The sequence below is a fragment of the Candoia aspera genome, chromosome 1 (assembly GCF_035149785.1).
Source record: "Candoia aspera isolate rCanAsp1 chromosome 1, rCanAsp1.hap2, whole genome shotgun sequence".
NCBI lineage: Eukaryota > Metazoa > Chordata > Lepidosauria > Squamata > Boidae > Candoia > Candoia aspera.
In genome coordinates this window covers 271592943-271608984 of record NC_086153.1, presented here as the reverse complement: position 1 = coordinate 271608984, position 16042 = coordinate 271592943, and the positions used below count along the sequence as shown (strand labels likewise).

Sequence of the window (16042 nt, the reverse complement as noted above, 5' to 3'; positions counted from 1 at the left end):
CTAGAAGATTTTGTGAATTAAGAGGTCCCATGAAAAAACACAAGATGAACTAGTTGACCATTTTAGGGAGGGTTCCCCAATCTGGTGGCCTCTGGATCTGTTACCCAGAATTCCTGGCTAATTCAGTGTATCCCAAGGGGACCAAGCTGGGAAAGTCTGATTTAGGATATTTTGGATAACTTTTAGGGTAATATAATAGAACTTTTGTAAGCTTGGTCACATTTTTATAAGTTATAAAGCTATAAAACATGTAAAATAAAGTTATGATAATCTAGAATAAGAAATAGTTATTGGTTAAGATGCTTAAAGATGACTTGCTCAGATTTAATATATCCTGAAATATAATTTTGGAACTAGAATGACCAATGAGAAATTAAGAGTGCACTGTCATAGCTGTATTCCCACAATAAACTAAGACAACTTGGCAGGCCTAGCATGTCATTGGAATCTGGACTGTAGGTTAAATTGTGGTTAAGGAGTACATTAATCACAATTTTAACAATGTTTTGTTAACCTTCTCTCCTTGTATTTTCTGGACCTAGACATCAAGATTAATTGCTTGTAAACTTTCCTTCTGGCCTCCACACTAACAACAGGTGACTAGAATGGTTGCAAAATAGGACTGCTCAAGCTGTGTCCACATATTGTAACAAAACAGTCAAAGCAAAAGTGTCAGCTGGTCTGACACTGTCCAGGTCATTGTGATACCTTTTATACACTGCCTTTCTACACTGTTGAGTTCGTCCAAAATGTCTGCTAACCAGCAAAGCAGGGGTGGTCCATGTTTACCACTAGACAATGCTCATCATGTTGTGTGATAATACTTAAGTCTCTGCTGTAGTTCAGTCTGAACAGTTCCTCCACTACCCCACCACCAATCCTATCACACCAGCTTCTTCCCACTTACTTAATCTAGAGACTAATGATAGTCCTATAGTGAGACAAAGTGAGGTGGCCATTTGGAGTGGCAGATGGAGAGGGCAGCAGTAGCAGATCTGGATATTTACCAACTTTTGTGCATGAAATGGGTTGAGGATGTCATTTTGACCTTGCCTCAGAGTGTATTTTTTCAGCCAAGCTTTAAGGGTAGGGCTCTTTCTGAAGACTACTCTTATTCCCTGATGCCTGCTGTCATATGCTATGGGAATGTCCCAAAAGCCCTTGGAAATGTAATTTTCCCAGGTTCCTGAATTATTTATATAACATGAAGCATCCTGGAAAAAGTATGCCACAGAAGCTGAAACTTAGATGGTGCAAAACCAGGGGGAAAAGCTTATTCCAGTTTGGATTTTTGCAGTGTAGACCAGAGAAGAGCTAATTCTACTATAATTCCTCAGGATGACTGCAGTTGTGATGAGCTGCTGAGGTTCATATTTTGCAACAGGAAATTGCTAACTATGGCAGCTCCTCCCAGTCTTTGGAACTCCCTGCCAAGGGAGATCAGGCCAGCCCCTTTTTAAAGTCCATCTTCTGGCAGGGGAAAAACTTTTTTTAAAAAAATTCAGACAAGCCTTAAATGGTATGTTGGATGGACTGCTGAGCTGAGTTTTGAAGGTTTGAACAATGTCTTGAAGCAAGGTTTTTTTTTAAATAGTATTTCAACTAGAGTACTATTTAACAAAGGTTTTTACAAGGGTTGGGTTTTTGTTTGATTTAAAAACTCTATTTTTAACTGCTTCAAGTACCATTCTTTAATGGAAAAGGTTATCATTCAGATAATTAAACAAACAGTCAGACGTATGGGATGAATCCTAAATGCTCAACAAGGACATGACAAGATTTAATCACATAATTAAATGCTTTGCCATCTGGAACAAAAATTTCCCCTCTTGACCCCCAGGTGATTGCCTTAACATTCTGCTTCCTAGTAAAGACACCCATAAGAGAAGAAGTAATGGGCTTAATAAATGCATCCTTTGAGGTTGTTTTTCTGTTATTTAAAAGTGAGGAAAATCAATAGCCCCTCAGACTTTTATTATTCTAATGCGAGGTCTGGGAGGTCAACTGTGGCATCCTGGAATGCCCCTGGAGGACCCAATTGAAAGGTAGCTTTAATCAAGGGCTTGGGGTATTGCCAAACAGTGATAACTACACAGCCAATGGATCAATTTTCTTCCCTGGGCCAACAGGGACTCCTGATGGATGAAGCAATTAAGGACAGAGCAGCAGCAAGTTTTGTGCTATCCTGTAATCATGCTGTGAAATCCTAGAGCTATATGTTAAGTGTACATGTAAAAATGTAGAGCATTAAAACATGAAACAGGGTTGCAGACAAAGAGATCTCAGTCTGTTCCTTGTCTTAAAGTGGGGACAGGTTGAGGCTGCCAGTTGAGTTGAAGGTTTATGGCTCCACGGCATTCAAAATACTTGGTTTCTGAATACAGTTTGGGATTGCAGTATTGCAAAAATAAGGAAGCCTTGCTTGATGCCAGCAATCAGATAGCATTTCAAGCATTAAAATGTTCACAAAATGTTTGCCATAAGTTTAAATGCAAAGTTCCCGACCCTGCATCAAGAGAACCTTGTTGAAAGCCACATTCCTGTTTTTCACATTTGTCATCTAAGAGGTGTGTTTTTTGCTTTGCAAGTTTCATATGCTATATAACAAAGTTCTCAAGTTGATTTACAATTAAAAAGGCCCTTTATCTATTTGATGAAGAAATTGGAATGGGACTCCTGAAGATCCTAGCATTTGGAAAAATACATATAGAAGAAAACGATCTTTCAGCCAACCTGGTTCAAAGCTATTTGTAGCTTTAAGGAACTTCAAACCAACTTATCAAACAGGACCCAGAAGCAGATCAGGGCCAAAGCAGCTGGGGAAGCACTAGCATAATAAGATTGAAATGTCCAGTTCTCAGTGTCATAGTGACCCTGTTTTGGATTAACTGCTGTATCTGAAGTGAATTTAAAGGCACTTCTCTCCACAATTCATTGCCATAATACAAGTTACTAGAACATGCAGGCATGATCAAGCTGTTTTCATCCAGGTAAGTTTGCAGCGAGCATATCAACCAAAGCTAATAGAAGATCTTGGAACTGCAAAGATTCAACCTTCTAAGGAAAGTGTTGGTTTAATGAGTAAACCTCATCTTTCAATGGTACTGTATTCCAGCTAAGACAAAATGGAAGCATTTGCCTTAGCAGAGGAGCTGCCAACCATATTTCCATCTTGTCTGGACTATCACAGGATCCTCAGCAGTAATATATTGCATCTTCCAACTATTGCTGTCCTGAAATAATAGTACAGAGAATAGACTTTACATTACTTTAATGATGACTGGGTGATTCTAGAAGGTGTTTAAATCACAGGGAGGGATCTTGCATAAGTTTAGGACACATCTATATAAAGGATCTGTGCCATTTCTGATCCAACTTAGAATTTATCTGATTGCATGATATTGGGTGGTTTTGATTGCTGAGTTGATTTGTTTTCCTGGTTCTGTTAGGGTTGATTTGAAACCAGAGCACAGCAGGAATTTTCTCAGACATGCTGCGGTTCTGTGGAGCTTGCATGTCGCTCACTTTTTCATTGGTGGCATCTGTTGACTCATCCCAACTCACTGTTTCTGTGTTGTCCGCACCCCACAGCTATAGAGACTCAGTATCTTGGAGGTTGTCTGTATTATTCAGGACTTATCACTCATTCTTTCCTGCACATGATTGCAAAACATTCAATATGCTTCAAATTTGCATTTTGAGGCTTTTAAATGAAGCAGAGAGGTGGTGGCAAGATGGCTTGGCTGTTTCTTTTTTTAAAACAAGCAACCTTCTCTTACATGGCATTTCATTATAACTATTTGGGAGGAAGAATGCTAACCATTTTCAATTTCCTTTTTGCACGGAGCATTGATGAGGGGATTTTTGTTAAACTGGGATCCAAGGCATCACAAAGGGTAGGGCATTTACTGGTCAATATTCTTTGTGTTCTTCTGTTGAGGAGTGACAGGGAACCGTCTAGCTTGTGGTGACTGCTGCAAATTTTCAGCACTGCAGTTCTGTAGATGGGGAGGCCACCATCAAATTGCTTTGTAAAATGAATATGTGGAAGTACTCTTAACTTGTTTCTGCCATTTACTCACACACTGGTTCTTCCTTTGGATTAGTGGATAGTAAGATAAATGCAATCAAATGAAATGAAACAAATGCAGAAAGAATAATTCCAGAGGACAAAAAGTTGGGGGAATTCCAGAACCTTATTGAATACAAAATATGGCTTGAATTGATGGTAAGCATTCCTAGTGAAGATGTCCATGCTGATAGCATTTCAAGACCGTGATGCAGAGAGGTGCATCTCAGCACCTCAGAGGAAACTGCTCTTATTTCTGTTGTTATTGTATTAAATGTTCAGCCAGGGCCGCAGCTAGGGTCTGTGTCACCCATGGCAAACATGGATTCCGCACCCATTTTGGCGCCCCCCCCAGTGCTCATTTTGGCGCCCCCCCCCAGCGTGGCGCCTGGGGCTCATGCCTGCTTGCCCCCCTAGTTGCGGCCCTGTGTTCAGCATAACCTGGAGGCCATTCACACTGTTGGGCTGAAGAGTTCTGATTTTGAAGAGTTATAAAAGGTTGCTGCATACATACAGTGCACAGGCATGGTATTTGCACTGCAAAAATATGGACTTTTCTATGTTCACAGGAATGCCATCGTTTACAATCTATCAACAAAACAGCTGATGCTTAGGCTTTTGAAACAAACTTGTGGTCATAACAGCTTTCTCATACTTTTTTTTATTTGACTAGAGACATGAAACTGTATAGAACCAAGGAAAGAAAAACTTTGCAAAGGAGAGAAAAGGGGGAAGAGCAGGCTGTACATGATCATTTCCAGGGATTAGAGGGCTGCTCCAGAGTGCCTCACTTGGCAAACTAAAGAAATGAGTCTGGAATGGAGTCTTGATCTACTTTCACTGGAGCCAGGTTTTGTCTGGCACCTGGCCTGTGGCAGAGTTCCTGAAGGAGTTCTTTTGGGAAACCAGGATAGTTAAATATTGCCCATTAGAGAAGGTCCCCTGCCCTTGAGTCTGCTTCCAATCATCCTGCAACATTTCTAGTCCTGGTCTGGTCTGGTCGCAATTATGCTGCATTAACTGAGGAATTCTACGAAGTTCAAGAGGCTGTGGAGAGAATTTTGTTTCTCCAAGAGGAAAAGGAAGAATGGACAAATGGGTGGCAAGGCATACAAAGGCCCCTTGGAGACCCTCTTTGGTCAAGAGATAAAGCTGTGCAGCATTCCTGCATACTCAACCAAGTGGAGGTTATTTGGCCAGTCTCAGCAGAATTGCCAGCTTAATTACCCTAAGCCGTGAGAAGTGAAAAAGGAAGCAGTTCCTCAAGCCAAGTTTTCACTGACAGCAGAGGTACAAGGACTAGGCACCTGATCTTTCCCAATCCCATCCCCAGTTAAGCAAATTCCGGGAGGGACTCGATTGCTAATATATCAAATGAAAAACAGAGTATGGTGGGGAGGAGGAGCGGGTTCCAACCAAAACCTAGGGAGATTCCATAGGGATGTAACAAGAGCACAGTACCCATTTATTTCAGCAGTACTGGAATACTAGATGCCCCTTAACGAATGCTCAAGTACGTGCTCCAGAGGAAGAAGGGGACAGCTCAGGTGGACTTAAATGGGTGAGGAACACAGCAAATTTCAGCTTGGGCCACTGACCCAGCTCAGTCAGGATTCTTCAGCACACTGGCCTTGCCAAAGCAGGCTGATGGCAGCAGCTCTCACATCACCTCTAGAAGGAAGGTGAGTCCAGGGCCCTGGAGAATTGCCAGCAGGGAGGGAGTGGAATAACCCTGACTCTCTGGGGCTTCAAACAAGGGTCTTACCCATTCTTAGCAGCAGATGCCAGGCCCTGAAACTAGGTCAAAACAGGAAAGGATGTGCTCTGCCACTAAGCTGTAGTCCTTCCTTTTTTTAGCAATTAAAAATACTTTATTTTAGAAATTTTAAAAATTAAAAATTAGAAGCTGCCTAAGAGAAAAGCATACCACTTGCAAAGGCCAAAATAATTATAACAATAGTATCTTGATGCTGCATGTTCTCAGAATTATCCAACAGAATTTCAAACCCCTAGATCGGCTTTCTTTAACCTCCTGCCCTCCAGACAGGTTGGGAATCTAGAATTTAAATATGCTGGCTGAGAATTCTGGGAAATTGCCATCTCAACATTTCTGAAAGTAGGAGAGGGCTGTTAGTAAGACATATGGTCCTGTGTATCAGTCAAGCATACAGACTCACTCCCATGTTCACTAGGTATTTGACTCAGTCAAAAACAGCACCTGTCCTCCAGTCAAAGGGCACAGGATTCAGGCTTTGGCACCTGAGGGGGGAAATTTTATTTATTTTTTATTTTATTTGTTTATTATTCAAATTTTGCTACTGCCCATCTCCTCCAAAAGAGGGACTCTGGGCGGTTATTATTTATTTATTTATTTATTATCCCGCCTTTATTATTTTTATAAATAAATCAAGGTGGGAAACATACCTAACACACCTTCCTCCTGTTTTCCCCACAGCAACAACCCTGTGAGGTGAGTTGGGCTGAGAGAGAGAGGCTGGCCCAAAGTCACCGAGCCATCTTTCATGCCTAAGGCGGGACTAGAACTCAGTGTCTCCTGGTTTCTAGCCCAGCACCTTAACCACTAGATCAAACTGCCAAAACTACTACCACTAGACCAAACCACTAGACCAAACCACCACACATACCTCTTCCAACAACCCTCAGCGGTAAAAATACCATCACAGTAAATCAAACAATTGACACTTTGCTACTCCTTTGTTACATTCAACATCAGCTGCTCCTGAGGATAGCTGCTTCAGTCTGTATTTGAACCGTAAGTTCACTATAATGAAGTGAACCTTTTTTCAAGGAACACGAAGGAACTTATTTGTCCCCCTCCTCTCCCCCGTGTAGAACAACACAGAGCTGGAGTCAAATATTTCCCCTAAATCAGTTTTATTTTTGGCTTCTGTGCAAAAAGGAACAGAATACTATAAAGGCTACCAGTGAATGTGCATGTGTGTGCGTGTGTGCACACTCACATATGAAAGTACTTTTAGAAAGAAGGCAGCAAAACCCTCATTAAGTATTTGCCAACTTTCTCCTCTCCTTTTGACTGACAGTAAGAACAAGAAAATATCCTTGGTCAGGAATGGGCTGAAGGAATCCAGGGAGCAGCTGGTAAAATACAGTGGCATTTTCACCATTGCTTTCTTAAATGGTTGTTGTCCAGTGGCAGAGATTAAAGAATGCACCACCAACCTTGGGCATAAGTAGCCCAAAACCCATCAAGAGCAACACTTCTCATTAAAATGGGGAGGGGAGCTGGATTTTCCCAATGTGCCCCCCCTCAATGGCAAATGGGCAAGGGTATTGGAAGGTGTATTTCAACATCTCCATCCCTGCATAATCATGAAAGTAGGCACTTCATTCTATCAGGAACAAGGCAGTGAGTACCTAAAACAGAAAAACAAAATGTAAAGTAAAAGTGGAAATAAATAGGCAGGCTCATCCATTGGTGGTAGTGGTGGGGGGCTTGTTGAAAAAGTCAATATGGCAGCTTGCATTAGCTGCCATCTTCACTTTTTGATCCCACCTCCCCCAAGATGCCCCTGTAAACAGGCCACATATAAGGAATAGGTTCACAAACCAAAATTGAGGCATACTGGATGAATGGAGAAGAGTGTTGCATTGCTGAACACAGTGGCTGAGAGTAAAATGCTGACCTGGCGAATTGTTACCTGTTTACTAGTGGGAAACCCTGTCTTCTTCTGGTCCAAGGAACCATTAAACAGAATTTGACATCCTGGGCAATTAATTAACACATGGTTGATTTGTTGAAAGGTGGTTCTGCTGTGATATATATGAGACTTATTACTAGGGAAAATCAAATGTGCACAAGCTTCTAGTCCAAAAAAGTCATTACCACTGAGCTGTCCACAGATTCCTATTCTTCTGTTGTGGACTATCCCGATCTGAAGCAAGCAGATATCATCTCTGGTTGCCTAGAACACCGTTTTTTCAGCCCAGTACTTTATAGATGTGTTAGGACAATTCCCAGAATTTCCACTGTGCTATACTGTACTTACTTACTTGATTATATTCTTAGAGGAGCTTAATTAAGAAGAAATACCTGATCTATCCATTGAACTGGAGAATAAGCTAGTAACAGATGAAGGTGGTTCTAGATGAACAATGCTCCAGACATGGGTGCCCACAGAGAGGGCAAAGGGAGACACAACATGTGCATCATATTATTGCACAAACGATGTGAAATATTTTACCTATTTCACATACAAATATGATTAGTTTACAATAATCATATTATTGCACAAATGATGTGAAATATTTTTCCAAGCTGCCATTTTTTTTGCTATCTCAGACTAGATCTGTTTCCCAACAGAGGAATACGAAGGTGAAGGGTCCCCTGTGCAAGCACCGAGTCATGTCTGACCCTTTGGGGGGATGCCGCTTTTGCGATGTTTTCTTGGCAGACTCTATCGGGGTGGTTTGCCATTGCCTTCCCCAGTTGTCACCTTCCCCAGCAAGCTGGGTGCTCATTTTACCGACCTCGGAAGGATGGAAGGCTGAGTCAACAGAGGAATATAGAGGAAGCAAAACCACTCAACAAAACCTCATAGCACACCTCCACCCCTGTTTAGAGCCAGGATCCTGTTCTCTCAGCTTTGTTACACCCTGTCCCTATTCTGAGGACAAGTGTTCTGCTGCCACCCTTGTTCTCTGACAGGCTAGCCGCTCTGGGAAAGTGACAGTTATCTGGATCTTGACATCCTCTTTAGCCGCTCATGACAGACAAGCTTTGAATTTATCCTTAATTACCTAAAATGGTTGTTTTTAATACTGTATTGCTAACCATGTCTCACTTTGTCTGCCTAAAAAAATGCCTCAAGGAAATCTGTGTAGACAGCAATATCCTTCTGCTCCTCCTGCCTGTGTCTGTCAGATGGTTTCTGGGATGCTGAGTGTTGTCAAGTTTGGATAGACATTCATTCAGTGATACTGAACAGTCACACACACACACACACAGAGCAACTGCATCCACTGTGTTCTACCTGCTGCTACTCTCATATAGACCCAGTCCTTTCCTTGTTCACAGACTAGTAATTCATGATGTACAAACAGGACCCAAAGGGGGAGCAGACGGTTTTTGTAAAAAGACCTTTATTGGAAAGGGGGGAAACTGTGAAAAGCAGAGCGGGCTTACCCAGCACCAGTAAAGTGGGGGAAAGCCACAGCATCCCAGCAGGAATACAGACAAAGGGGACTGAATCAAGGAACCAGGTTCAGCGGCTCTGAGGGATCCTTTCCTGGACGCTGAAAGGAAGGCAAGGTGTGGCTTGTAGGCAGAAAGACCGAGCAAACATGGCTCAGTGAGATGATCCAGCCATGCTACTCCTTGGATGGGAAGTCTGCCTATCAATAAACATGTAGTTAAGGGTGTGTGCATCACGCACACGCAGAGCATGCCAGGAAGTAGGCACTTCTCCTGTGGGAAAAGGAGCACAAAACAACACCAAAGAGGTCTGCATTTTCCTACTGTACACAGTGCCTCTTTTAGGAAGGTGAGGCAGATACAGCTTCTCACCCCCACCCCACCCCACCCCATTTCCACTGTACTTCCTCTCCCATCTTCCCCCATTCCCTGAAAGGGTTTCCTTGGGTGCCTTAATGAATGGTTTGGTTTATGACCAGAGGAAGCTATGTGGAGAAACCACAGGTGTTGCTAAGATTGCAAGAGGCTGCCTAAAAGCCATTTGTCTTTGACAAAGGACCCCACAGGTGGAGAGCTTGAGCAAGACCTTTGTGCAGCCTAGCCCATTTCCAAAGGTCATGCTGCATTCAGGGAAGCAAACCAGAGCAAAGGATACTGAGACACAGAGAGAGGAGAGAGGACAGGAGGTAGAATAGAAGTTAAGGGTCAGGCAAGCAGCACCTTCTTTAGGAAAGGGTGGGCTTGCACGCTACAAAACTAGTGATTAGAAATGGTACTGCAGTTAAAGATAAGGCTGTGCAGGCTGAAGAATAATGGGGTTTGGCAAAGCATTGCCAGCTGGGAGAGGCCAATCTGCAGCTTCAAGTGGCGAGTGTCCAAGTGGGTTCAGGCACCATGCCCTGAAGATAGTGGGGCTGGATCCATCATACTAGTCCTTCCCTTTTCCTTTTCTGGCTGTATGAAACAAGGAGGAAAAACATTAGTGCAACACATTACATGGAGACCAAATTCCTACAATACACCAATCCATGATTTGCATAACAATCAGATACTGAATAAAACACACTTTGCTGGATCTGCCCAACACAATAAACCATAAACTATAGTTTTCAAGCTACACTGAGAGGATTCACACAGCATTTTACATCACAACCAAATAAACCACGATTTGAGTTTGCAGGTTCAATATTACTCCAACATCTGCTTTTACAAAGCTGCCAATTGATAACTGATCTCCTGATTCATTCTGGCTATGCTGGCATGTAAACAAGCCTAGACTTGTCACATTTGGGCTTTTGCATTCCCAATCTCTGTGGGAGAAACATAAGATGTGTGGATTCCTCTGCTGTAATATTTTTCCCAACTGGTGCCCACTAGTTATGGAAAACGCACAACTACCAGAATGCCAGTTAGGAATTCTGGACATTGGAACAGGATTAGCGATGCTGCTTGTCTTAACTTCTCCAGGTCTCACTGTGCCCCCAGGAAGCACTGTGGAGAAAAGAAATGAGGATGGTGGGTGTTCTCAAGCCCTTTGGGCATAACATGGTCACATCCATAGTTTTCTTAGCAACAATCTTGTAGTGGTTTGCCTCTGTTTTGTAGCAATTCAAAATACATTACAAATAAATGAACTTGGCCAGGGACCTTTATGGATACTAAGGAGGGTGCCTATGGCAGAGGGTGTGAAACAGATCAGAACCTCTTTTGAGCAGAAGGAATCCTAAGGAATTACAGTGAGAACCATGACTGGCAACCAGGATATCCACCTGTGAATTCCAAATGTTCTGAATGGTCCATTTCCACTCTTGTATCACTTAGAGGCATGCAAAATAAAACACAAAAGACTTTATCAATGGCCTCCTACAGATAGACTGACCTTTGGATTTTGACTTGGCCTTAGGAGAGCAGGGCTTAGTCACTTGAATAGTTTCCTGGCACTCAGCATTGTAAAGAGCTTTCTTCAGAGTACCTGAACGGGCCTTCAGACCTGTTGCAGAGTCACAGCCACCCCAGCTCTCAAACTTGTACTTGCAATCAGCTAGGGGAGAAGTAAGAACTGTAAGATATATACAGGATCTACAACAAACCTAGATCCAGCTTGGTTTCCCCTCCCTTTCATTTTCTCTAAGATGAGAAACAACCCAGATGTCCAGGAAATGTGCACATGCTTCACAAGGTCACAAACCACTGCCATCCAGCAGAGCTACCAGGACTGTTTGGCTAATGTGACAGAGGGAAGCTTCTTATATTTCTAAATGGTAAAAGGACTGCAGCTGCCAGAAACTACAAATAATATCTTTCTGGAAAGACCAGTTGGCCTCAGAAGCTAGAGGATATGCTTTTGATATGAAAGCATAACAAGAAGCAATGGAAGAAGCCAATTGCCAGAGGCCGACCAAGGCAAATGGATACTGTATTGAAGTAAGCAATGGGTTGACGTACAATGCAGGTATTAATTGTCTGTGTCTATTCTCTCAAATTTCAATTTGAACACTACCTGGCTGGCTTCCTGGGGGTCTGATAAGACTGGTGAATCATTCCCCGAGTCTTCCTTTAAACCAGGTGCATGCTCACCTCCAAACTCCTTCTTCCAGTTGCATGGAATCTTGCATTTGAGTTTCTTGGTCTCTTCATGACAAGTTCCTTCACGGAAGCCCACGCCACAGTCCTTGCTGTTGGGGATACAAGGACCCCAGCGCCACTCCTCACAATCGGAACCATTTTTCTTGACCTTGTCTACGTGAAGAACAGGCAAACATTTCTGACTCACAGCCTTTTCTCTTCTATAATCTATCTTGAACTGTTAAAAGCAGCCCATCTCTCCTCACCTAAAGTAGGATAGAGGGCTTTTTTGTGCTTCAAGTCAATCCTGACTCCACTGACTGCATGGCAGCAGTTTTGCTGGCAATGTGGTTTTATGAGATTTTAACACTTATGATTATAGTTTGATTTTATTGTAAACCGCCCAGAGTTCCTCTTTTGGGGGAGATGGGCGGTAATGAAATTTGAATAATAAATAAATAAATAAATAAATAAATAAATAAATAAATGTTTTTGGGAAATGGTTTGCTGTTGCTTTCTTCCTAGGACTGAGAGCAAGTGACTAGCCCAAAGCCACCCAGCTGGCTTCATGCCTAAGGCAGGACTAGAACTTAACGTTTTCTAGTTTCTAGCCCAGTACTCAGAGGAAATGTGTTGCTCTCTGTACTTTCATAGTTCATTTCTGTGTCTACTATGACATCTACTATGTCTAGATGTCTACTGAAAGACATCTTCTAAAAATAGCCAACTTATCTCTTGGGCAATCAGAAGTCTGACACTCACCCTTCTTAATCTTGCCAGCTTCTGAAGATACAACCAGAAGGATGAGAACCAAGAGGAGAAAGAGTCCACGGGCCTGCATTCTATAAGAAGAAAAATACTGAAATCACTGTTGGCATAAAATACATTCTAATCCCAAGGAGAGAGCTAGTAAGATGGAGGCATGTGACAAAGGGGAGGGATATGATTTTCTGCTGGCCTTGCTCCTGGGCCTTGAACTGCAGCCTGGAATGTAAACTTGCAACAGGTTAAGCTCTCCCCCCACTTCATTACCATAGCAGGAAATGCATCCTTTGCTACACATCAGAAATTCAAGCTGTAATTAAATTCACAGAAAGAGAACAGTTCTATTTTTTTTAAAAAGCTGCCATCTCAAGTTCATTCAAATTTCCTCAAGACTCTGGCTGTCTAGTGAATTCCTAGCATTTTAGACTTTGCAGTGGGATAATCTGTTTAGCTTTTTGACATTCAAGGGAACAGAAGCAGACTCTTAAGATGAGAGAAGCTTCCTTCTCAAAATAAACAAACAAAATGACAACTCTAATGAAACAGCATCACTCTTAAGTTTGCATAATTCTAAAACCAACTTAGACAAATGATCAGTTGTGCTCTCCCCTTTGATAAATAGCATGGCTTATATTATTGGTAAATAATGGGGAATTTTAATTTCTATCAAAAGGTAAATATTTAGCTGTTGGTGACTCCATGAACATACGTCTTTAGGGGTTTTTTGCAACAATATCTGAGTGGTTTTCCATTACAATCTTTTGTTTTTGTTTTACTTTAGTCTAGCCTATAAAGGTAAAGATGCCCTCAAGTTGAGCTTGACCCTGGTGATGGTGCCCATACAGTTTTCTTAGCAGTATTTGCCATGTCTTCTGTGGAATATTTTTCACTTCCTAGTCCAGCCTACAACGCTGGATTTTCAAGTAGTCACCCAATCCAAGTACTAAAGACCTGGCTTAGCTTTGCAAGATCAGCCAAGGTCAGTTAGATGCTGCCATCTGCTGTAAATACTAATTTACACAGATTTCCTCAAAATCCTGTAGAATCATTTACCTGCTTGAAATATGTGCCTCTGATTTTATTTCTCACCCCAGTAGACAAACCAAAAGTTCAGGAATTTATTCTTATTAGTCATATTAACCCCAGTATTTGCCCAAACTAGCTCTTATTATAAGATGCGATCTATAGAACTTCTCTGCTAGGTTGCTGCAAAGGACAGTAGTAAATTACTGAAGACTATATAATGGCCCCTGGTTGAGCTATCTGTCTAATCATAATTCTATTAGTTATCAGTTTCTTTAACTCCTGCCCTTGCTATCTGTTTTGCTCAGCTGGGCTTTCTTTTTGATATGTGTTGCCCCTTGGGAAGCTACACAAGACTCTACACACCTTCACACACCATTCTCAGAGTGACACCAGTCAATGGAAATGCCTTTCACTACAAGTTGTGTCTTGCAGGTCCAGCTAAAGGGCCTCTCCAATGCAACTACCCAAGCAGAGGGCTGAAACCAGATAAGGTTCAGACCTCCCATTTCCAAATCGCATCCCCTCTTTGGCCTTCCCAGACTGAGTGTGGCGCAACCAAGTGGAAAACTGGGAAAAATAAACCTGCCAAAGGGATTTATGCTGCCCTGACTTTTGGAAAGCTGGGAGGTGTCAGCGGGCTGGCAATAGGGAGGCCTTGCTCCTCACTCGCCTCCATAGCTGCTACCATCCCCTCATTTCCCAGTGTCCCTTTTATCTAGCTCTCAGCAGGCCCCCTCGCCTCTGCCAAAGCTCCTGAGGCTGGGGCGATCTCCGCTGCCATGGAGCCTTTATGCATCTCAAAAAGAATCCAGAGGGGGGGAAGAAACCCTGACAGGCAGTTTTGAGAATTAAAACAGAAGATTAAAAATAAAAGCTCATCACAATCAGATCTCGTGGAGTGCTTTAGAAGGCAGGCTGCTCCCCCTGCTGGTTCACTTAATGTCAGCCTATTACCATACCCCAACAAAGAGCTTGTGGAAACAAGTGCCGCAGCAGGAGTGTGTATGTGCACACACATCCCATGAAGAAGGGGAATGGCACACATGCCCAAAGCCATCCTGCACAGGCTGTGTTTGCTAAATCACTGTTACTTTGCCATTTTCTTCCAATTCCTCTATTACTTATTTCAGAAAGCAGGATTTAGTCATTCTCCTTTTAACGGGTTTATACGCTTCTCCCATACATGGAACTCCACAATGGTGATTCCATTGATGGGTGTAAATGTAATTCTTATTTACGCAGGACAGCCAACAGCAGAGCTGACAGATCAAAGAACAAAAACTAAAAGGAACAGCAAAATGTTTCTGTTGGGTCTCCCACACAAACAGAAAATGTGAGGATAAATCAGGAAACAGAACTCTTTGTTTAGTTGCACATAAGTTGTTAATTGTCAAGGCATCCTTTCCCAGGGCTTTTTTTTTTTTCAGTGGCATGGATGGGGCATGAAGATGACAGAGTATATGACATGGAGCCTTTTAATTTGCCTCTTGAATGTAGAAACATGGCCATTAAGGGGTTGTTTGAGCAAATTACAGTAACTCTGCAGTCCTTTGCTGCAAATGGCTAATTTCAATTCCAGACTCAGAGGTTCCAAAGTGATTAAAAAAAACCACACACACATTGAAAAAAAAAGAGGACAATACTCTGTCAAATACAGTTTTTGGTTCCTCGCTTAGCATTTTTATTATAAAACTCCATGAATCAGCAAATATCAGGGTAGGTATTCTATAAAATCATGAATATCATGCACCACTGCATCTTTCTGCTTATTTGTCTTAAATGTTTTTACAGAGGAGGCAGTTATGAAACACAGAGTGGGCCATACTCTGAGCTCAGCTTTCCCAGGCTTAGGTCCTCCAGCAATACAACTGGGGGCTGCAAACTGCAACCCAGGAACATCTGGAGAGCACCAGATAGTGGCCGCTGCTCTAGCCCATTGCCCTAGAGGGGTGAATTGTGTTTTGCTTTTAAAATAAAATACACAATCTGGTCATTAACTTGGCATATGCAGCTGCTAAATCCATTCCCCTCTGTAGAGGCTGATTATGAAACTGACTTCAGGCAGGGGTTAAATGGTGGACCTGGACAAGAGGTCTGGAAGCTTTGCTTGTAACTCTGTCCAGGCTTCTGGTAAGGTGCTAAGAAGGATAAGGGCTTCCTGGGGGTTTTTTTTGCATAAGGTTGCTTCATATTTCCTTTTTAGGCTCCTAACTACTCCAGGGGTATCCAGTATACTGGGGCATCTAACCAGCACATGTCTTTCATTACATGCACTTACAGGATATTTAATCCTTGTTCTTCCACATCCCAAGCAATGAAGTGGGGAGGGCGGCGAAGGATAGAGAAAGTAGGCAGACCCTAAATGGCATTTTAGGCAAAATAAGTTGGAAGTGTGTCCACAGCCCTGCTGGAAAGAGTCTTTGGCCCCCGTTTCCTACATTGGT

At 42.4% G+C, this 16042-nt stretch overlaps 1 protein-coding gene across 2 annotated transcripts; it reads right to left on the bottom strand.

Moving 5' to 3' along the window:
- Window positions 1–9172: 9172 nt before the first annotated feature.
- Window positions 9173–12712, bottom strand: MDK (midkine). 2 transcript variants are annotated; one of them, XM_063289675.1, is made up of 5 exons: window positions 12570–12712; window positions 11820–11981; window positions 11122–11283; window positions 10641–10733; window positions 9173–10196 (listed from the first exon to the last, which is right to left on the bottom strand). In XM_063289675.1, the coding sequence occupies exons 1-5, from the start codon at window positions 12646–12648 to the stop codon at window positions 10171–10173; spliced, it is 522 nt and encodes a 173-aa protein (XP_063145745.1). In that variant the 5' UTR covers window positions 12649–12712; the 3' UTR covers window positions 9173–10170. The 2 variants fall into 2 exon arrangements, with proteins under 2 accessions (XP_063145745.1, XP_063145746.1); XM_063289676.1 differs by lacking the exon at window positions 10641–10733.
- Between the last annotated feature and the right edge of the window lie 3330 nt (window positions 12713–16042).